Genomic DNA, 23,538 nt, shown 5'->3' on the forward strand with positions numbered 1-23,538 from the left:
TCACAGGGTGCTTGTTTTCATTTCTATATTATGTGCTTATTGATTGGCCTCCTTAAGAGTACCTTACTCTACTTCAAGTGCCTCTGGTGTAGGTGTGACCTTGTGATGTTCGAGATGTAATGCCTATGTGCCTCTTCACATAATGACCTGTCTGCCCAAGAAATATACAACCTGGAGTAAAGGACTTACAACTTGAACTACTAAAGGAACAGAAAGTACATCAGGGAAAGGGGAGGGGTAGAATTAGGGCAAGGAGCATGTTGCACCGTTAGCTCAGTCCAACCCTAACTCTTCATCCAAAGTCAATTTACATCCGGTTTCTCCTTCTTGGCCTTAACCTTACCTCTCTCACAGGTACCAACGCTTCTTATCTGACTATGATGAGCTCTCAGGCTGGATGAAGGAGAAGACTGCTTTAATCAATGCTGATGAGCTGCCCACAGATGTGGCTGGTGGGGAAGCCCTATTGGACAGGCATCAACAGCATAAGGTAAAGAGAAAAGTTCTCAATAGGAGGAAAAGAGGGGTGCCAAGAATGCCATAAATTTCTTGCTGCATTTTAAGACATTTTGTCTTGTGCCCACAGCATGAAATTGATTCTTATGATGACCGATTTCAATCTGCTGATGAGACTGGTCAAGCCCTGCTGGATGTCAATCATGAAGCCTCCAGTGAAATTTCGGAAAAGGTGATTAGTTTACCAGAATTTGTGAGATTTTGATGCATATTTAGCCCTCACTTAGTCTCATTATAACATGATAATCTCTGAATGAAGAGGATAGACGTCATATAAAGATATTAGTAATATGAACCCAACTTTCACACTGTTTCCTTCACATATTGCTTTAGCTAAATTGAGTAATTTGAAATTCTCAGGACAAGATGTGTGCTTCCTTACCTCTGAATCTTTATATCATCAACCTATCTAATTTCATCAACCTATGTTCCACCTAATTTGAAACCTCCATATCATTTTTTCGTGTCACACACAATCTGTTTTATTACGTTCCCATGCTCATCTCTAAATAAATGAGGACTGCACCTCATTTATCTTTGGGTTCCCTAAGGTGCCTGGCACATGTACTTTTTCTTTTCTCCTCAATACAATCTCAAATCAGACTGATTCTCCTTTTTCTGTTTTTCAATTTCACATTGAAAGAAAAGCTTTGAACATTCAGAATTTCACTAAATAAAGAGGTTTGCCACCATCATCCTAACCTCCTGGATCACAGGGGCTCATCTAAACTCTCTGTCCCCTGAGAGAGATTTTTCTCCAGTCACAGAGTCACAGGAACTCTTGGGGATGATACTTAAAATAATATTTGTAGGCTTCTTTGCATTTCATTAGATTCTAAGCACAGCCTCCAGGGCTGTGTGAGATGGATGAGGCTGAGATAATCATAATTTGAATTTCCCCAGTACTCTATGGAAACATTATAATATGGATTTTATTATTAACAATTTGCTGCCAAAGGAACAATAGTACCCTAAGTTCTTAAAAACCTACCTATTATCCTTGGATTCTGAAAATGCTGCCATTTTGGTGGAATTAACACGGCAGCTGTAGTAATAGCTGTAATTTCTTGGATAGATACTTGGGCAAATACAGGTTTTTCTATGGGCTTGATAATGTGACATTTTTCTTTTCTTAATGGTTCTTATTTGCTTTCAGAATAGAATACAAAGTTCTCAGTCTGATAACTTAAGTGCTCTATGAACTTGAAATTCATCAAATGTCCACTTTTTTAAGGCATTTCACTTTTCTCTGGAGCACTTTGTATAATCTAACAATTATTTGGAGTAATTATTTGTTTATGGCATTAATTAATCTTTTCTTGTTTATTTATACATGTTAAATGTGCTGTACCTCCTTTATGGTATTTATCCCATTTTTCCTATGCTGCATTTATCCCATTTTTCCCATTTTTCCCATTTTTCCTATGCTGCATTTATTCACTTAGATGTTGGAACTTAAAGAGAAAATTCCACTTCCTGTTCATTTTTGTATCCTTCAAAAAATGCATTTATTAGATGCTTAGTAATGTAGACTGAGCTAAATTAATTAAGTACCTTCCTGATACATTATCTTTTCCTTTCTAAAGATGACAAAACTTGCAAACAACTGGGCTGCCTTGCTGGAACTGTGGGACAAGCGTCAGCATCAGTATGAGCAGTGCTTGGACTTGCATCTATTCTACCGTGACAGTGAGCAAGTGGACAGTTGGATGAGTAGACAAGAGGTAACAGGAAGGGTTGAGCAAGTGTTCAGAACCATTTTTCACCCCCTATCTGCCACCATGACTAGTATCAACACCATCACAACCACTTCTGTGCTCCTAAGCTTGTCCTGGGAACTGATGAGTGAACCACAAAGAAAAGATTGACCCTTTCTATAAGGCTCTTACTATTTCCTCATGGACAAGTGTATGTAAAAAATATCTAAGTACATAGCAGAGAGGCTTTAACCTCAAATGAACATAAGGAAAAATCAATATCAAATTATAAAGGGGTTAGGAGGAGAAAATAGTGATGTCAGGCAAGGTTAACCAGAGATTTTCTGGAGGATGTGAGTGGTCCTCTTGAGGCAGCTTTGAGAGCTCAGAACAGTGCCTTCATTGGTTGGGAGAATTCTATGTGAACAGACCTAGAGACAAAGGTGATAAAGTTGTGTGAGACTATTGGGAAGAAAGTCTGAAGCTTCTGCTGTTTGGGGTTAGTCTCTAACTACTAGACTTTTTCATGTTAATTACCACCTTGCTCTCCAACTCCGTCACCTCCTCCCTTGGTCCTTGTCTCAGAGATATTCCAAAGGAATGTTTTCATCAATGAGGCACAGTTGATGTATGTCTTTTTGTCTTCTATAGGCTTTCCTGGAAAATGAGGACCTGGGAAACTCTCTGGGTAGTGTAGAAACCCTTCTCCAGAAGCATGATGACTTTGAAGAAGCCTTCACTGCCCAGGAGGAAAAGATCACAGTAAGAAATGGGCCCCAATTTAGGGATTGGTTTCTTGTTTGTATAAATCATAACCTCTAGTGGCCTGGGCAGGAATATCTCTAAGGATATTCTTATCCTTAGAGAGAATCACTCTTGTAACTGTTAGATATAACATGAGAATTATTCTTAAGAGAAAACATCCAGAAAAATAATCATACTTGTTTCTACCAATACTCTTTTCATTCCACAAAAAATAATTTAAAAATTTTAAGGATTCATGACATTTATATTTTTTGATAAACTAAATTATTGTCTTTTTACTTCAGTATAAATAGAAACTATCAGATCTATATTTGATATTGAATTACTACTTAAAAGTTTGGAATGTATTATTTTAAAATTTTTTTCCTCTCTACTAATAGAGAGGGGAAAAAACAATAACTAGGTAATATTTATTTTTTTCTTTATAATCATATTTTCATGTTTAAGTTTCTCATCTAATGCTGCTGCAATTTTCTTGTGAACTTTAAGTTACAATGTCCAGAAAAACTGGCCAATACATAAGCAGGGCCCAGGGAACTGTAAGAAAAATTTCATTGGTCCAATATAGTGTATGTCTTTGGCTGTCTCCTAGGATGGTACTGGTTGAAACTCGGCACACATACCACCATTATTGCAACAACAAAAGCAACAATCAAATTCCAAGTGTTCCCTGTTAATCATCAGTCATGTAATTCTTTTGTTTATTCTCATTGGTAAAAGCTAATGGTCTAAAATAATTTTGTTGTTTATAAAGTGCTATCATTTATTTTAGATTGTTTTTCTATTCTGAATTATTGAATCCATCTTTAGCTCTAGCAGTTTGGTGGTGTGGGTGGTCCATGAATAAATATGAGTAAAAACTTACCTCTACAGACATGTGGGCAACTGACTGGTGACAGCAGGTTTTGGGGTGCCATGGATCTTTTGCTGACCTGCCTCAGGCTTTATACTGGTGGAAGCTGTCCTCAGTTTGCAGTGTGCCCCCGCCCACATGCATCCAAACCCAGCAGAGAGGCCTTCAATCACAGATCACTTTGTACTTCCTAACAGACAGCTCTGGGACAGTCACCAGCAGCATCTAACATTGATATACACTGGAGTCCCTCCAAAGAAGCCACAGAAGCAACACACTCAATGGCCAGCTTAAGACCACCCAATTAGCTCTACAAGTGGTACACCAAAAGGAGGTCATTATATAGGCACCAAATTTCACTGGGGCAAATTCCGCTCCATGGGGCCAGCCCCTGCTCACAGGCCATTCCTAAGGGTCATTCCAGTCAGTCTAAGGGTCATTCTGAACCACTAATGCATCAATAGCAATTAAGCCTCAACTACAACAGAAGGGCACAGACAACCTACACAAGGGACATACCTGGAGTACCTGACTCAGGTGATTGAGGAGAATACATCACTAGGCCCCAAAGAACACCAAATACACAAGGCCACCCAGCCAAGACTGAGAGACATAGCAGGTCTACCTAATATCTAGAAACAAACACAGGGAAACAGATAAAATGAGGAGACACAGAAATATGTCCCAAATGAAAGAACAGAAAAATATCTCCAGAAAACAAACCAAGTGAAATGGAAGCAAGCCATCCACCAGATACAGAATTCAAAACACTGTTCATAAGGATGGTTCAATGAACCTAGAGGAAAAATAGATGAATTCAGTGAGAACTTCAACAAAGAGATAGTAAACATAAAAAGGACATAGAAACCATAAAAAAGAACCACTCATAAATAAAGAATACAATAACTGAAATGGAGAATACACTAGAAGAAATCAACAGCAAAACAGATGAAACAGAACATTGAATCAAGGATTTGGAAGACAAGGTAACAAAAAACACCCAATCAGAAGAGCAAAAAGAAAAAAAGAATGAAAAGAAATGAAGATTATTTAAAAGACCTAAAAAACCATCAAGCAGCCCTGGCCAGTTTGTCTCAGTGGTTAGAGCATCAGCTCATGGACTGAAGGGTCCAAGGTTCAATTCTGGCCAAGGGCATGTACCTGGGCTGCAGGCTCAATCCCCAGCACCTGGTTGGGGTGCATTCAGGAGGCAACCAATAGATGTGTCTCTCTCACATCCATGTTTCTCTCTGCTCTCTCTCTCTCCCTTCCACTGTCTCTGAAAAGCAATGGAAAAAATATCCTCTGGTGAGGATAAAAAACACACACAAAAAATCAAGCGTGACAACATCCACATCATAGGGGTACCATAAGAAAAAGAATGAGCAAGGGATTGAGAATCTGTTTGAAAAAATAATTAGTGAAAACTTTTCTAACTTGGTGAAGGAAAAAGAGATTCATTTCCAAGAAGCATAGCATGTTTCAAACAAGATGAACCCAAAGTAGCCCACACTAAAACACACAGTAATTAAAAAGGCAAAGGTTAGAAAAAGAATCTTAAAAGCAATGACAACAACAACAAAGGTAGTTACCTACAAGGGAGCTCCCATAAAAATGTCAGCTGATTTCTCAACAGAAACTTTTCAGGCCAGAGGGAATTGTTATGAAATACACAAAGTGATGAAAACCAAGAACCTACTACCAAGACCACTCTACCCTTAAGGCTATTATTTGAAATTAAAGAAGAAATAAAGAGCTTCCCAAGCAAGAAAAAGCTAAATGAGTTTATCACCACCAAACTCATATTACAGGAAATTTTAAGGGATGTCTAGAAGAAGAAAAAAGAAAGAAGAAGAAAAAGGAGGAGAAAAAAGGGACACAAATATGAATAATAAAATGATAATAACTACATATCTATCAATATTCACTCCAAATATAAATGAATTAAATGCTTGGTTCAAAACACATAGGGTAATGAAATAAATAAAACAATACTCAGACATATGCTTCTGCAAGAGAACCACTTCAGGGAGTGATGTCAGAGGCATGAGAGGTCCCCTTGATCTCTCCCCTTGACATTTCAACAATTTGAAGAGCTATAATTTGATAAAGGATTCTGTGCTCAACATACAAACATGTCTGAGAGATTCATGCACTGAAACATCCAAAGGTGGGCAAATGGAAGCAAACCGGGTAGATGGGGAGAAGAGCGGAGATGGTGCCAGGGACACAGCCCAGAACTTGCATCTCAGAGCTCACTGTAGGTCTCAGCCCAGAGAAGGGAGGATTCAGGTTGCTGCTGACACTCCCTTCAGCTGGAAAGAGCAGAAACAGTTAGCAATCCTGCAGTAGTGGTCAGTATGTGCTGTGGCTAAACCCAGTGGCCTGGGCAGGAATGAAGCACAGAGCTGCAGCCACAGTTGTCTGGCAATTGCCATCACCAGACAGAGAAACAGAGTCACAGAGCCTGTCTGCTTCTCTTCACCCTCCCAGAGCTAGCATCAGGCCTCAGAAGACTCTGTAGCAGTGAGTATCAGGTTGCAGAGCACATTATCCACTAACTTGAGAACTGAAACTAAAAAAATATTTTTCCCAGAGTGACAGTCACACCCTGTGACTCATCCCAGGGAAAGATGGAGATAGAGAGGGGAGGCTTCTGAGGCCTGCCAGTCACCATTACTGGGAGAACAGAGCCACAGAGGCACTGGCCAACTTACTGCAGCTCACCCCCTTCCTACCCATTGTGGCTGCACTGCCACCAGCAAATGGTTGCAGGGAGTAGCGCTAGGGTTTTACAGATTTTGAACCCCATTGTCCACCATATTCCCTTGTGGGATTGGTGCTATGAGATTTAGGCAACCATATCACAGAGAAGACATGCATCCTCCCAGGAAACACAGGACATCATCCACCACCCCACAGAGATCTGAAAATCCAGAGGAGTGCAAGAAAAAGTAAAAAATTGTGCTTCAGTGCTACCTATGAGAAAACAACATAAGGACTTGTCAATCAACTAGAAAAGTGCTGCTTATACATAGATGCCTAGACAGAGTAGGAATCCATCAAGTATGTGACTTACCAAGGTAACAAAGCAGCTCAGAAAGAAAATTTTAAAATCTTCAGAAAATAAACTTAAAGACATGGCTATATGTGATTTAAATAGAAGAGAATTCAAGATTGCAGTTCTGGAAAACATCCACAAAATACAAGAAAACACAGACAGGTAGTTTAATAAACACAAATACAAAATCAACAAACAAAATTAGTACTTTATCAAAAAGATTCAAACTTAAAAAAACACAAATCAAAATTTTTGAGATGGGGAATTCAATAAAAGAGATAAAGAATGAACTAGCTTAAGAATTAAAACTGACCAGATGGAGGAAATCATTAGTGATATCAAAAATAGACATCTAGAAATGGTGCAGATGGAAGAAGGGAGAGACTTAGGCATTAAAAAAAAGATGAAAGAACTCTACAAGAGCTATCTGACTCCATCAGAAAGAGTTATATAAGAATAATAGCTATACCAGAAGAAGAAGAGATGGAGAAGAGAACAAACAGAGAGCCTATTCAAGCAAATAGTTCATGAAATCATCCCAAATCTATGCAAAGAGCTAGAGCCTCAAATCAAAGACACAAACAGACCATCTAATTATTTCAATCCAAAAAGGGCTTCTCCAAGGCATATTGTATTAAAACTGTCAAAAATTAATGACACACACACACAAAATGGTAAAGGCAGCCAGAGAAAAGAGACAGTAACCGATAAAGAAAATCCCATTAGGTTATCATCAGATTTCTCAACAGAAACCCTGGAACCTAGGAGAGAGTGGAATTAAATATTCAAACTACCGAAAGAGAAAAATTACCAGCCAAGAATAATATATCCAGCATGAAAAAAATACATCGTTTAGAAGAAATTAAGACTTTCCCAGACATACAGAAGCTGAGGGAATTTACCATCAGACGACCTCCATTGGAGGAAACACTCAAGGGGGTTGTTCTACCTGAAACAAAAACCAAAAGGACACAAAATTATAAGTAAGATCACCAACAGGCAGACAGCAGCAGGATATTACAACTCTTTTTCAGAATAGGGTCTATACACTTAAATATCCATATAAAGGTTAAAGGTGACAACAAAAACTTAAAGGGGCAGGGGTAAAGGTCTGACTTTGCAATGGGGGTGAAGATAAGATGCATTTAGAAGAGAAAGTACTAATGTATATGGGAAATTCTCTTTTGCATAAACCTAATGGTAACCACACATCAAAAACCCCAAACTGAGAGACATAAGTTAAAAAAAGAGGAAACAAAGGAAGAAATTATAAAATACCGTCAAACTGAAACAACAGATAGAAAAACAAGGGAAAAGAAATAATGAAGGCACAGAGCTACAAGAAAATAAAAACTAAAATGGATATAGGAAATCTTCATCTACCAATAATCACCCTAAATGTATATGAACTGAACTCACCAATAAAAAGGCACATAGCAGATTGGTTTAAAAAATAAAACCCAATCTTGCGATGCCTTCAGGGGATACATATAAGCTACAAAAGTAAATATAGACTCAAAGTGAAAGGGCAGAAGATGATTCTGCAAGAAATGGTATCCACAGAAAAGCAGGTGTAGCCATGCTTATGTTTGACATAATAGATTTCAAGGTAAAATGGTAACAACAGGCAAAGACATTTTCTAATGATAAAAGAAGCACTACATCAAGAAGACATAACACGTCTCAATATATATTCACCCAAGTAGGGAGCACTGAAATATATTAAGCAACTACTAACAGCTTTGATCTTTTTTCTCAGGATTGCTTTGGCATAAATCACAGAGAATAAATCTACTTAAATTTTTCTAGTAGATACCCAGAATCGGAGTCATATGGTAACTCTATTTTTAATTTTGGAGGAAGCTCCATACTGTTTTCCATAGTGGCTATTCCAGTTCACATGATACTGTATAGAGAGAGAGAGATTCCATCCTAAAACTACTAGAACTGGTAAATAAATTCAGTAAAGTAGCAGTATACAAAATAAATACTCGGAAGTTGTTTGCATTCTGTGCAACAATAATGAACTATCAGAAAGGGAAACTAAGAAAATAACCTCCTTTCTAATTACCTCAAAAAAACGTAAATGCCTATGAATAAATTTAACCAAGAAGGTAAAAGATCTGTACTTAGAAAGTTATGAGACACTGAAAAAAACTGAAGAAGATTCAAATAAAGGAATTCATGCTTAAAGAGAATAATAACATCATTAAAATGTGTGTACCTCCCAAGGCAATCTATAGCTTTAATGCGATTCTTATCACAATACTAATAGAATCTCTCACAAAACTTGAACAAATCATTCAGAATTTATATGAAAGCACAAATGACCTTGAATAGCCACAGCAGTCTTGAGAAAAAGAACAAAGTTGGAGGCATTATGCTTTCTGATGTCAAACTGACTTCAAGGCTATAGCTTTCACAACAGCCTGGAGCTGGCATGGAAACAGACTCATGACCAGTGCAACAGGATAGAGCACCCAGAAATGAACCCACAACTATATGATCAATTGTATTTGACAGCAGGGGCAAGAACACACAGTGGGGTAAAGATTGTCTATTCAACAAGTGTTACTGGGAAAATTGGACAGATACATGCAAAAAGTGAATCCAGACCAAGCTCTGACACCATACGCGAGAACAAACAAAAAACGGACTGAACACTTAAATGTCACACTCAAAACCATAAAACTTTCAGAATAAAGCATGCGCAGTAAAATTTCTGACATTTCTCTCAGCAATATTTTTTCTGATATATCTACTTGGGCAAGGGAAACAAAAGAAAAAAATAAACAAATGGGACTGCATCAAACTGAAAATTTTTTCACAACAAAGGAAACCATCAACCACAACATGAAAGAAAACCTACTAAATGTAAGAAAATATTCTCTAATGATACATTCAATCAGGGTTAATATCCAAAAGTTATAAAGTCATACAACTCAACACACACACACACACACCACCACCACCACCACCACCACCGCTGCCACCACCACCAACAACAATCCAATTAAAAAATGGCAGAGGACCTGAATAGACACTTCTCTAAGGAGAACATACAAATGGCCAATAGACATATGAAAAGATATTCAACATCACTAATCATCAGAGAAATGCATATTAAAACTCACAGCGAAAACCACAATGAGATATCTCCTCACCTGCCAAATGACTGTTATCAATAAATCAACAAACAACAAGTGTTGGGGTGAATGTGGGGAAAAAAGGAACCCTCTTGCACTGTTGGTGGGAATTCAGATTAGTGCAGCCACTGTGGAAAAGAGCATGAAGGCTCTTCAAAAAATTTATAATAGAACTAAGGCCTACATTTTGAAATACAATTTATAACGGGGCCTCTTTCCATGTTACCATGATTCCTTCTTTAAATAGCTGCCCAAACTGTGGCCACATACTCGTGGGTGGTCACTGAGTTAAAACAACCCTGTTTTGTTTTGTTTTGTTTTGTTTTTCAGACATTAGACAAGACTGCGACCAAACTGATTGACAATGATCATTATGATTCAGAGAACATCGCTACTATCCGGGATGGGGTATGTTCAAGGGCTCACATGTGCCTGTCTGTGCGCCAGGGTCAGGAAAAGTGATGGGGGCATGGTGACCAGTGTGAACAGTGAATCTCATGTGTGCACATTTGCTTTAACTGACAGTGAGTTTGCTCATGGTCTTGCAGCTGTTGGCTCGGCGGGATGCCCTACGTGAAAGGGCTGCCACTCGACGCAGATTGCTGGAGGATTCATTGCTTCTGCAGCAACTGTATCAGGACTCAGACGACCTGAAGAACTGGATCAACAAGAAGAAAAAGTTGGCAGATGATGAAGATTATAAGGTAGGCAGGGTTTTCCAGCCCTGGACATTTTTATCAGGACTTAGTTTCATGGAATTATAATCCTAAAGCTGAAAGGACCATAGAATTCAGTTAGTAAGCTTCATTTTACAGATGAGGAGACAGAGTCTCATAGACAGGCAATCGTTCCCCTAAGGCTATCTATTTAGTTAAGAGCCAAGAATCTAGTTCCCGGTTTTCCTCCACCCTGCTGCCCATCACCCCTTTTTCCTGGCACAATTTCCAATGGTCCTTAATAGAACGCTGTAAGGGAGGGACTGTTCCTTATTTAGCTCTTTGTTGTCTTTTTAACACCTCTTCTGCTCCCTTCTACACCCTTATAGTAGAAAAATATTGTGTTTAATCCTAATGTACACTCAAAATTTACTGGAAGCTACTTGGCACTCAGAAGTAACTGATGGGTTTGGTATAATAGAGACTTACAGAGTTTTTTAGTTCAAAGGGAACAACTCCTAATTTTATAGATGAGAAAAACAGGGATATAAATTGTGAAGTCAGTTTCCCAAAGTTACCCAATTATTTAGGAGGCATTTTAACACAGGGAGTTAGAGGCATGAGTTTTGGAGAAGGTGAACCTGGGCTTGAATTTTCTCCCTTTTGTTTTAGTTTGTGTTACTTTGGGAAATTCCTGTATTATCATTTAGTCTTAAATGTATACCTCAGATCCTTTTGTTCATACATCTTTATAGAACTATTGGAACTACTACTTTATCTGTACCTTTTATTCTGTAAAACTCAGCACCCGTCTGCTTGTGTTGTCTAGAGGAGTTATGGTTCCCGCACGTGTAGGTTAAACAGATCTCTTCTACATGGGGCAGAAAGACAGATGGTAGATACACTAGGGCAGAAACGGAAGATAACTTCCATCCTTCATGACAGCTCTGCTTGATTGCTGTTTCTTGTGTGAGGTGTCACATTCAAAATGATTCCAGGCTCCATAGAAAGAACTGTGGGGCTTGATTAGCCGTGCCTGCCATGTGCATAGAAGGGAGAATCACACACGTGAGTTTCCTAAGCATTCTCTGGCTCTGCACTTGGACAAGGACAGTCTTCTGTCTTCTCCTTAGTACGTGATGAGAAGTAACCCCTGTCCTCAAGATGTTTCCCCCTCATTCTTTAAGTAATGGTTTCCTTTTATTTTTTTCACCTTGTCTCAGGATGCACAGAACTTGAAGAGCCGGGTTCAAAAGCAGCAAGTCTTTGAAGAAGAACTGGCAGCCAATGAGACCCTCCTCAATAACCTACAGAAAACTGGCCAGGAGATGATTGAGGCTGGTCACTATGCCTCTGACAGTGTGGCAGCTCGCATGACTGAAGTTGCCAGCCTCTGGAAAGACTTGCTGGATGCCACAGCACAGAAAGGTTAGTAGCAGAGGTTTTATTAAAAGACTAGTTCCGCCCGGCCGGGCGTGGCTCAGCGGTTGACCATCGGCCTAGGATCCAGGTGATCAGGGTTCGATTCCCAGTCAGGGCACATGCCCGGGTTGTGGGCTCCATCAATGACTCTCTCATCATTGATGTTTCTATCTCTGTCTCTCCCTCTCCTTTCCTCTCTCTGAAATCAATAAAGATATATTTAAAAATAAAAAATAAAAAAATAAAAGACTAGTTCCTCCATCCTGAAACCTACCACTTTCATCATTACCACCTTGAATTTACCTGGTGTCCTCTGTGAGAAAAGATGCTACTCATTTGTTTCCCTGTGTCTTCCTCCATTGGTCAAGAAGTTTTCAGAATCCAACCTAAATTTACTACACTACACATTTACAAAATTTTATGTTTTCTTCATGCATGTAGTTTGTTTTTTGTTTTTACTGAAACTACTTTTGTTTTCCTCACTTTTCTTTCACTTTTAAAAAAATTTCTTGAATAAATATTCAACGAGTATGAATTCTGTATTGTCTATGCACCTAAAACTAGTGTCCTTAAATTAAGTTTTATGTATTTTGGTTCCATAGACAAGACAAGATACTCTGACCCAGGTAAACTAAACATTAAAAGATTGTCAGTACCACATGTGATGTTCCCACAATATTTCATTTTTATAAATATGGCTTGATGACTTGCTGCCTTTTTTTTTTTTTTCCCTATCTTGAAGCGTTTGGGCTCTGCTGTGAGCTCTTTAAAAAATTCCCACATATCTACTTGAATGTTTCTGTTAACATTTAACCTCACCTCTTGGTGTGGACAACTAATCAATTATCATAATTAACACAAATAATGAGGTTCTCTTGTTAATATTCTCCTTGTTCTAAACATCTTCTGTAGCCATGACTGCCCTGGTTATAGAAGACATATAGCATACTTACTTTGTTTGATGTCATTCTGAAAAGTAGGAAAAAATCCAACTTGACTGTAACAATAAGAAATCGCTATTACTCCTGACCATCAGGAAATACAGTAATTACTACACAGGAATAATGTAAATAATTGCTATAAGGTCATATAATTAAAGTTTATCTGGGAGCAGTGTGCATGATCAAGAAATTTTTTGGAAGAGAAATTTGTGGGGCATGGTTTGTGATGGACAGGCACTAAGAGGGGGCTAACAAAGTTCTAAGAAAGACATTTATAAAAAGACACTTCAAAATTTTAAACCCAAGTGTCATATTTCTCTTGGAAAATGCAGTATTTAAGTTTAAATCCCTTTGAAAAGGAGGCTTCAATAGAGAGCAAGAAATGACATGTGCAAATACCCAAGCTGTTTAAAATCTAACACAACAGCAGTGTACCTCATTGGAGATTAACTTGTTTTCCTTTGTTTTGAGAACACTACTTTATTCAAAATAAGTACCATCAAGTTCTACAAATTTAAGGTGATTTCTTGTTTAATGATATATGATAATAATTTTTTTCCATTGGATTATCAAGACACATTTCTCCTTAAGTTGATGGAAGTTATATTATTTTGTAATGAGAAGCAGTTGTGGTACCTGTCTTATACTTAATGTCCTTTCGCAGGGACCCAGTTGCATGACGCTAACCAGCAGCTGCAATTTGAACACAATGCAGAAGACCTGAAGCGCTGGCTAGAGGAGGTGAAATGGCAGGCTACCTCTGAGGATTATGGAAAAGGCCTGGCTGATGTACAAAATCTACTCAGGAAACACAACTTCTTGGAGTCCGGTGTGGCTGCTCGTCAGGTTTGTTACTAGCTCTTTGGCCAGTTGCAGGCCAAAGTACCTGTATATCCTCTGACCAAACTCATAATAAATAACTATTATTCAGAGAAAGAGATCAAGAAATTAAAGGTAAAAATTCAAAGATTTTAGTTGGCAAACAGCCTCTTCCTAATATTTCCTTTTACACAACCATTCTCCTGGTTGCCTAGAGTCTCTTGTCAGAACACCATGGCTGATACAAGACTTTATTGACTTTTCTTGATATAATACCACACATTCAATCCAGAACCATGGGTTTTATATGTAGCCTGTCAATTACTACTTATGTGATCTTTGGTGTGTCTTTTCAACCTTTCACACCTCTATATCCTCACCTGTAGAATAGGGTTTGGCTAAAATTGCCTCTTCTTGTTTGAGCATTCTGCAATTCAAAGCTTAAACATATCTTTAATCCTACCAGTTTTTTGTTTGTTTGTTTGGGGCTTTTTGTTTGTTTGTTTTAGTTTAGAAAACTGAAACCTGTGTAAGTAAAGTGACTTCAGAGAGAAAATTCACACCAAGGCCAGGACTATGATACAGATGTCTAGGCTCTTAGTTTCAGGTTATGCCCCCCCCCCCCGAATCCCACCGGACTATTATTTAAAATACATTTATCTAGTAAGTTTCTAGAGTATAGATACTGTATATGTGAATTTCCAGAAACCTTAGTGGAAATCTGGTTCCAGCTGACTCAATTTCTCAACCCTAGGATTCTTAGCTTGTGTTTAAAAATGATTCTGCTGTTTCCTAGAACGTCTCACTAAACTGTCTGTTAAAATACACTTTTATGATATCTGCTTTTTGGTCACTTTGAATGAAATGGGAAAGAAAGACTAATCTATAGAAGACAGCAAACAAAACAAACTGAATCATTTATACAGCTCTAAGAATGGCTTGATAGAGCTTGAAGTAAAAGGCTGGGGTAGAAAAACAAAAACTGTATGAAGATGGCTTTGATATTAACATAGGGGAAGAGAATTTGGGACAGATTTTCAAAGGAGGAGAAAACAAGATTTGGTGAAAGGTAAACAAATACATACAAAGAGAAGGAACAAAATGTATAAATACATAATAAACATAATAAATATGTGACCCTTTGGGGGAAATTTAGGGCATCTAATTACCAGGAGTTGGTTCTCCTGGTTGGAGTAGAAGCTAAGATATATGCTTGCAAAAGATATTTCAGATATGGAATATTAAAGTTAGGAAGGATCTTAAATGCCTTCTAGCCCAAAGTTCTTATTATAGAGGTGAGGACACTAAAATTAAAACAGGTAAAAGAGCTTCTCCAAGACTGAACGGCAATTGACTGGCAGCCAAGAACAGAAACAGTCTTCTGTCTTCCTAGTCTGGGGCTTCTTCCATAACACTGGAGGCTTTCAAATAATGCAGTGGATCCATAGTGATGATGATAATTATGATGTTTCAAAATCACTCTATTACACTGTGATGTTTTCCAAAGTTAAAATATCCTAAGAGATGAGAAGAGTTGGTTAGTGAGAGATATTAATTTTAATTCTTTATGGAGCCTCTCATATTTTATGGATAAGTGAGTATATGTTTTAAGAAGCAATTGATGGTTAATGGTTTGTTCCAAATTGAGATCAAAACCTTTATAGGTTGAGAATTGGATACCAAAATAGAATAAGCAAAACCAATGCTTACTGTTCATTTACCTCTTGAAGAACTTTTTTGTGCACTTTTTAAATGTTTATTTTTATTTATTTATTTTTATTAACTCATGGGGGTGACACTGGTTAACTAAATCATACAGGTTTCAGGTACACAATTCCACAGCACATCATCTGTACACTGTATTGTGTGTTCACCACCCCAAGTCAGGTCTCTGTCAACCACTGGAAGAACTTTTCTTATTTACCTCTTTCCACTACCCCATCAAAAAGACAAAACAAGCAGACAAACAAAAACCCTATATGTCTGCTTCTGCCAGGCCATTTGTAGCTGACCTCACTAATTAGAAGGATGCATCTTTTGTATCTATTTTAGCATACAGGAATACAACTAAAATTTTATTTCCAGGGAGATCTTTTGTAAGCCTGTTTTCTGTATTTCTCCTTTCTCAGTTAATGGCCCAAATGGGGGCTGTGATGTATTCTCTCTCATGCAACTGGGTATTGACCAAGGCAGCGCCTTTGCTTTTCTCTTTCTGAGGTTCTGACATTTGTTTCTTGACATCAGACTTCATCTCATAGGCACTGTTCCTACTATGCAACAAACTTCAGCCTCAGAGCGTCTGTGGTATTTATAATTACAGCTCATTTTAAAGGGAGAGAAAGACAATGGAAGGGGAACGGAGACTGAAGAAGCCCCTGCAACATTTTCCTTAAGACCGAACTTATCAGCAGTCCCAAACAGTTAAGGCCTTATAGTTCTCGTACATCTGATTTCCTTGGAACAGTCTATAAATGTTCTGTTCTTTCTGAAATGTGTTGGAAAGCAACTTTCCCATAAATAACTCTTTAAGATTGATGAAATGGTCCTCAAAGTAGCAACCCCTTTTGCTCTGTTCCACGCATTTGATTAGAAGTCCTAATGCACTACGTATTGGAGCTGATTCTCTCCATGGCCTCCCCACACCCATCCCTGTCTACTAAATGACAGGGTTTCCTGACCCATTCAATTTCTTCCTTAGGAACAGGTAGACCTCATCACAGACCTGGCGACATATTTTGAAGAAACGGGTCATCCTGATGCTGGGGACATACGGGCAAGGCAGGAGTCCCTGGTGTCCCAGTTTGAAGGCCTCAAAGAGCCACTGGCTGCCCGGAAGAAGAAGCTCATTGACCTCCTTCGGCTGCAGCAGATTTGCAGAGACACAGAAGATGAGGAGGCCTGGATCCAAGAGACAGAACCTTCAGCGGCTTCCACCTTCCTTGGTTAGTACAGACTGAGCAAGCTGAGCCCCAAGGAGAGCCCCAAGGTCCACAGACTGTTTGAGGGATCTGGATACATTAGCCGTGGGGGTGGGGTGGGGGTGGGGGGATTGTGTGCAAAGTTTACTCTCAGCTCTTTCCAATCTTCCATAAGAAATTGTTTTGAAAATCTGAACGTAAAAGTTTATGTCCTAAAATCAGACGTGAACAGTGCCATGAAGTTAAGGCCTTTTGGAAGAGCTGGAGTGCTCGCTCTTGGCTCCTTGCACTAACTTATGTTATTGCCAAGGTCCGTGGCTAAGCAGTGACGGTTAGTGTTCGAGGTACCAAGGGTTTTTGTCTCTATTGTCAAGGGGTCCCTTTTATAACCAAGTGAGCTATTACAAGTATAAAGGGGGTGACGTAGCAGATAAAGTACACGTTTTCATTTTCTTTGGAGGCTATCAGTTTACTATCGTCAGTGCCAGGACACTTGCATTGAAATAGAGAAAAAAGTGCACATGAATATAATAAAACTCCATATGCGTGTATTGGGAACATCTGTGAGGGTATAGACAATGGTGGCAATGGAAGACTAGTCTGGGAAAACTTCCTAGAGGAGAAAAGATCTCTTTGAAAGGTGAACTGGCATAGAAAGTGTCTAGAGAGGCATTTAGCATGAACCATAGGGAAGGAAATTTTGAAGGGAAGAGAGGTGAAGCATGGACGGGAGAGAGGAGGAAGCACTAGGGATCTAAGAAGATGGAGGAAATTAACAATACACAGTATTTATTATACGCTTGCTAATGTTAAGCAATGAGTGAGGTGCTTTTATGTTATTTCTAATCCTTACAAATAAAGATGTAGAACAGGTAACATTGTGCCAATTTTATGGTGAAAAATCCTAAATTGAGAGGATTTAATAACTCCCTGACACCCATAGAAATGAAATTAGAAAGCAGAAATTAGAAGTAGAAGATCCTGAGGTTTGTACCACAACATTCTGAAAGAAAATCAGTTGCATACTATTGGAAGTTTAAGCTGGAAAGTTATTTACCTTTCTACCTGTCTTCCAAAGAGAATAGTGATTTATTTATCATCTTTTGTAAGCGAAGGAATTGAAACTTCTTAGTACAGAGAGGCAAGGGAAATAACGAAGCTGAGCAGAGTTAATTCAGATAAATGGTACAGATTTCAGGAGCCCACTCAATAATCAGAACCTCAAAGGAAAGAATTTGTAAGTTTGAGAGTTAAAAAGGAGCAAAGTAACCTCTTGTTATTCCATACACTAGAACAATACCAGACCTTAAAATTACTTTTTCTCTGTAGGCAAGGACCTGATTGCATCAAAGAATCTTCTGAACAGACACCAGGTCATCCAGGCTGACATTGCCAGCCACGAGCCACGCATCCGAGAGATAACAGAGAGGGGAAACAAAATGGTAGAGGAGGGTATGTATGATTCAGATGGAGCTGAACTCATCCCCATGCCAAACTGTAGGGCTTCCAGGGAATTTAAAGATATCTTATCCACCTTACGATCTAATGCAGAAATTCCCCTTGGGCATTTGTGACAGATGTGATGTTTGTATATTCTAATAATAATAAACTCTCTACCTCATGAGCCAGTCATTTCTATTTTTCTGTAAAGCACAAATTATTAAAATAGAATATATTACCCTGATAATCAATATAATTCTCTGTAGAAATTATAAAATTCAGAATTTAAGTTACAGAACCCCATAAAACAAGTCAAGTACTTTTCCCATATGGGAACTTCCAAATCTGTAAAGAAATGTCTGAGGTTCCCAAAGTCTTAGAGTTTTTATTGTAAATTGCAGCATTTATTTACATTTTTTGCTGTAATAGTCCCAATGCCTTTTATCTTTCTGATCTCCCATCTTCAGAAATCCCTACTGATTAAATGTTGTTCAGAACCAAATATCATATACCAGGCATGGTATAGCCAATGCAGATTACATTATGATTTTTTCCTCTATTGATTCAAAAATAAATTGCTGCCAGCCAGTATCCAGCTATCAAAAGTATAGTTTAAAAGATTTCTGAACAAACATTCAGATCTCGTTTGAGTGATTTGAACCTAAACATGTTTATTTGCTATTCCTATTTTACTATAGTGACTTGTCTTATTTTTTTTAATCTCCAGCTGTAATTGTGGATTTTATCTATTTCTCTTTTCATTTATTTTAGTTTCATGTATCTTGAAGCCCTGTTATTGGAGATATATATATATATATATATATATATATATATATATATATATATACACACACACACACACACTGGTTATGTCTTGATGAATTTAAATCTTTAACATTACAATATAGCCATCAATACCCCTGGTGATACCCTAAGAGCTACTTAGTACTACTTTAACATAGTCACTCTAAGTGTCTTTGACTCATGTTTGCACAACACGTGTTTTTCCACCCTTTTGCTTGCTTCAGTTTCTTTATACTGACAGCAATTTCTTACCGTGCGTGCTTCAGCAGCTCCCATACTAAAATCGGAACAATGCAGATAAGATTAGTCCAGCTCCTGTGCAAGAACAGAACACAACTAAGGCAGATTTCTTACAGGCAGCATATACTTAGGCTTTGCTTTTTTTATGCAGTCCGTTCATCTTTCCCTTTTAATTGGAGCATTTAGACCACTTACATTTAAAGCAATTATCAATATGGATAAATTTAAATCTAACATTTTGCTATTCTTTTCTTTGTCCATCAGTTTCTGCTTTCTTTGGATCTGCTGTGTGTTTATTATAATTTTGTTTACTCTCTATATTTGCTTATTAGCTATAGTCCTGTGGTGCGTGTGTGCATGTGCAGGTGCTTGTGTTTACTCGAGGGTAGTGATTCTCTAATTTTTGTTTTATGGTGTTCATAACGGTGCTAAGACATTTGCCTTTCTCACACTCATTCTTTCATAAGCATACAGTGCAGTTCTCTGGAGTCTACATGATGTGCGATAAGGCCATTGCTCCCATGGTTAATAGAATGTATACTTGTGTATACATTTAAATTCTTTCTGTTTTGATTTCTGATATGGTAACTATCTATAGATATAACCATATAAGAAAAAGCTTACAATGGCCCCCAATAATTTTTAAAATTATAAAGGAATCCTGGAAGTACAATTTTAAGGCTAATCAGTTTAATCCTCTAGGGGCCCCCCTGCATGTCTCTGAAGCTCTGTCTCTATGCAGCACTATTCCTTTCAGTACCTGGTTCCACAATCTCTACCTGTCTTGTCTCCCCGTAACTCTCATTTCTGTCTCTTCAATTCAGTGTTCTGTCTGGGTTAACCCTCCCAGAACCACACCTTAGAAACGGACCCAGGCATAAACTGGCACTCAGCGGGCACACCTCATTTCTTTCCCTCCTCTCAGGAGTCACAGTCCTCTGCCTATTGTCTGAAAATCCTTGCATTTTACAGTTTTCTGTCCTGTTTTCTAATTGTTGAGGTGAAGAACAATTCCTATAGCAATCAGTCCTTTATGAGCTGAAATAGCCGTAAGTTGAATTTTCTGTTCAGTTTAGAGAAACCATGTTTTTGGAACTCTGAGCAGTACCCACACATAGGTATTGTGTTTTCAGGTGTGTATAACAGAACATAGCACCCAATTAGCCACCACATAGACACTTACACCACCACACATATACATCTATCCCTCATTAGCATCCAGCATTCTAATTTCCAGAAATTTGGGTAAAATGTCACATTGAGAACATCGAGTATCATCCTCACTCCTTTTCTCTCCCCAAGATCACCAAAAAGATCGAGTTGTAGTGAATGTTAATGAGGGTAACACTAACCTTTTCTATAACTGCTCCACAGGACACTTTGCTGCAGAAGATGTGGCCTCTAGGGTCAAGAGTTTGAATGAGAATATGGAGTCTCTCCAAGCTCGAGCTGCTAGACGGCAAAATGATCTTGAGGCCAATGTCCAGATCCAGCAGTACCTGGCTGACCTGCATGAAGCAGAAGCATGGATTCGAGAGAAGGAGCCTATTGTAGACAACACTAACTATGGGGCTGACGAAGAGGCAGCTGGGGTAAGGTGGACATGGGGATGGGCATTGTCTAGTATTCATCAAATAGTACCAAATTAATTTGTAAGACATTTACAGGTTTTGTTAGATTATTTGGGGTTTCCAGAGTGATATGATGGCCTTTGGACTTCACCTGCTGGGATACCCTCAGAGTTGGCAGAGATCCCAAAAGATACATTACACTTTCCTAATCTCACAGAAACCTATAGATTCTCTAGAAATAATTTAAAGTCAAAAAGGCATGGCCAGAGATCCATGCCTGTCTTGGTCCTATCTTAAATTTCCCAGAGGAACCTTCAGATTTCACAACCAACCATAGTTTTGAGACATAGTCACCTTAAATACTTTTTTGAAATAAAATCAGACAGACATGTTGGGACAAGAAAAAAAATCAAAGGTCATTCTATCTTTTATATCAATTTCCTTGTTTCGCTCATTGTCCTGTGGGAATGCAATATAGCATTTCATAAACTCTCAGCACTAGAAGTAATTAAATGAGCATCTCAAGTTATGCAAATGTTTAATCCTACAAAGTACCATTATCAGCAGCATCTTCTTTTAACTCTGATGTGTGTTGGTAAAATGCTTGTGCACTTTTGACTCCATGTTGAGTGAAGCAAATATATTGAAATTATTTATTTATTTTAAAATTTATTTTATTGACAGTATTACAGATGTCTCCCAATTCCCGCCCACCCCCCACTTTCCTCCCCCTCCTCCCAAACCCTGTTCCACCCCAGGCCTTCACCACACTATTTTCTGTGTCCATTGGTTATGCATGTATGTATCTATGATGAGTTCTTTGGGTAATCTCTTCCCATCCCCCACCTCTGAGATGTGTCAGTCTTTTCCATGCCTCCATGTCTCTAGACCTATTTTGTTCATCAGTTTATTATGTTTATTAGATTCTACTTATAAGTGAGATCAAGTGATATTTGTCTCTCTTTGCCTGGCTAATTTCACTCAGTTTAATACTCCCCAGCTCCATCCATGCTGTCACAAAGGGTAAGAAATCCTTCTTTTTTATAGCTGCATAGTATTCCATTATGTAAATGTCCCACAGCTCTTTTATCCACTTATCCACTGATGAGCACTTGGGCTGTTTTCAGATCTTGGCTATTGTAAATAATGCTGCTATGAACATAGGGGTGCATATATTCTTTCTGATTAGTGTTTTGGGTTCTTAGGATATATTCCTAGAAGTAGGATCATTGAGTCAAATGGCAGCTCCATGTTTAATTTTTTGAGGAAACTCCATGCTTTTTTCATAGTGTCTGCGCCAGTCTGCATTCCCACCAGCAGTGTACTGGGTTCCCTTTTCTCCACACCCTCGCCAGCACTTGTTGTTTGTTGATTTATTGATGGCAGCCATTCTGGCAGGTGTAAGGTGATAGCTCATTGTAGGTTAAATTTGCATCTGATGATTAGTGACACTGAGCATTTTCTCATATGTCCCTTGACCATCTGTATGTCCTCTTTGGAATTATTCATTTTTTAACTCCTATTTTCTTGATACTTACAAATTTAGGGTTAAGAACAACTATATTAAATAGAAAATGTCTTTTACAGAAATTAGAACAGTCAGAGTAACCCATAGTAATACTTGGAACATCCCCCAGGGATGTTTACTGATCTTTCTGGATTCCTTCTGATGATCTTCCCATCCACCAATCCAGGTTCTTCTAAAGAAGCATGAAGCCTTCCTAGTGGATCTTAATGCCTTTGGGAACAGTATGCAAGCTCTACGGGACCAGGCAGAAACCTGCCAGGTAAGAAAAAGTTAGGGATGACAAGAGTCACAATACTCACAACAAAGATAAAGGAATTCTCTTGATTACTGGTCTTTATTTTCTATAATCCAGGAAACAATTGCAAAGGAAATAGTAAGTTCTATGATCCTTATGTACAGGAATTGTAGCATCTTCTTAGCATTTACAGAGATTTAACCCACAGGGACTTCTAGATAAGTGTTATTTTTCACTTTCCTCCTTCCTTCCTTGTATATTTTCACTGTTCTTTCTTTATTATTTATTTTGTTTGCATCTCTTCCTTATATATTCCTTCTTGATTCCTTTCCTTTTTTTATTGGTTTTTTTCTATACCAACACTTGTCAAATGTCTACCATTTGCAAGCCTATGAAAAAAATAATCCTTATTTCCAGGAAAATTATAGTCTTTTAGAGCATCAGAAATTTAACCAAATATGTGCATATAATAGATATATGGACAGGAAAATGGTGTCGAAGAAAATACTATTCCATTTTCTTGAAATAAGAACACTGAAATATTGGAAAATTTTAATAATTCACTTTATCTGAGTTATTATTTTAAAAGGTGGTTTACTGTGCAGGGAAGGACAAGGATTTTTTAGTCACTAAGATAAGAAAGCAAATGAAGCAAAGCATAAAATAATGAAGTGAATTTGGGAGATGGGAAACGCAGATGGTTGAGAATGTAAGAATGCCTGGGGTGTAGGGTGAAAAGGAGTGTCCTGAAGGGAAGGAAGCTGGAATCAACTAAATGATATCAGTGTCTCCTGCGTGAAGAAGGAAAAGAAAAACACTTCTTATATTCAAAGAATTCTTTCTGCTGAGAAGCTTGAAACTCACACTGGGAGTAGACAAAAGACATAGACACCATGTCCAGACAATATGCATTGACAGAGAGTCTG

At 38.2% G+C, this 23,538-nt stretch overlaps 1 protein-coding gene across 1 annotated transcript in view; it reads left to right on the forward strand.

Annotated features, from left to right (window-relative positions):
* Positions 1–23,538, forward strand: part of SPTA1 (spectrin alpha, erythrocytic 1) — a 91,763-nt gene that overhangs the window by 12,323 nt on the left and 55,902 nt on the right. Inside the window, exons 9-20 of the mRNA XM_081121688.1 lie at positions 355–490; positions 587–688; positions 2,103–2,240; positions 2,865–2,975; positions 10,369–10,446; positions 10,587–10,742; positions 11,918–12,122; positions 13,722–13,903; positions 16,575–16,818; positions 18,124–18,246; positions 20,653–20,870; positions 22,544–22,636. Coding sequence (XP_080977814.1) covers positions 355–490; positions 587–688; positions 2,103–2,240; positions 2,865–2,975; positions 10,369–10,446; positions 10,587–10,742; positions 11,918–12,122; positions 13,722–13,903; positions 16,575–16,818; positions 18,124–18,246; positions 20,653–20,870; positions 22,544–22,636 — 1,786 coding nt within the window. The remainder of the gene's footprint in view (positions 1–354; positions 491–586; positions 689–2,102; positions 2,241–2,864; positions 2,976–10,368; positions 10,447–10,586; positions 10,743–11,917; positions 12,123–13,721; positions 13,904–16,574; positions 16,819–18,123; positions 18,247–20,652; positions 20,871–22,543; positions 22,637–23,538) is intronic.

The sequence above is a fragment of the Miniopterus schreibersii genome, assembly GCF_964146895.1.
Source record: "Miniopterus schreibersii genome assembly, chromosome: 19".
NCBI classification, from domain to species: domain Eukaryota; kingdom Metazoa; phylum Chordata; class Mammalia; order Chiroptera; family Miniopteridae; genus Miniopterus; species Miniopterus schreibersii.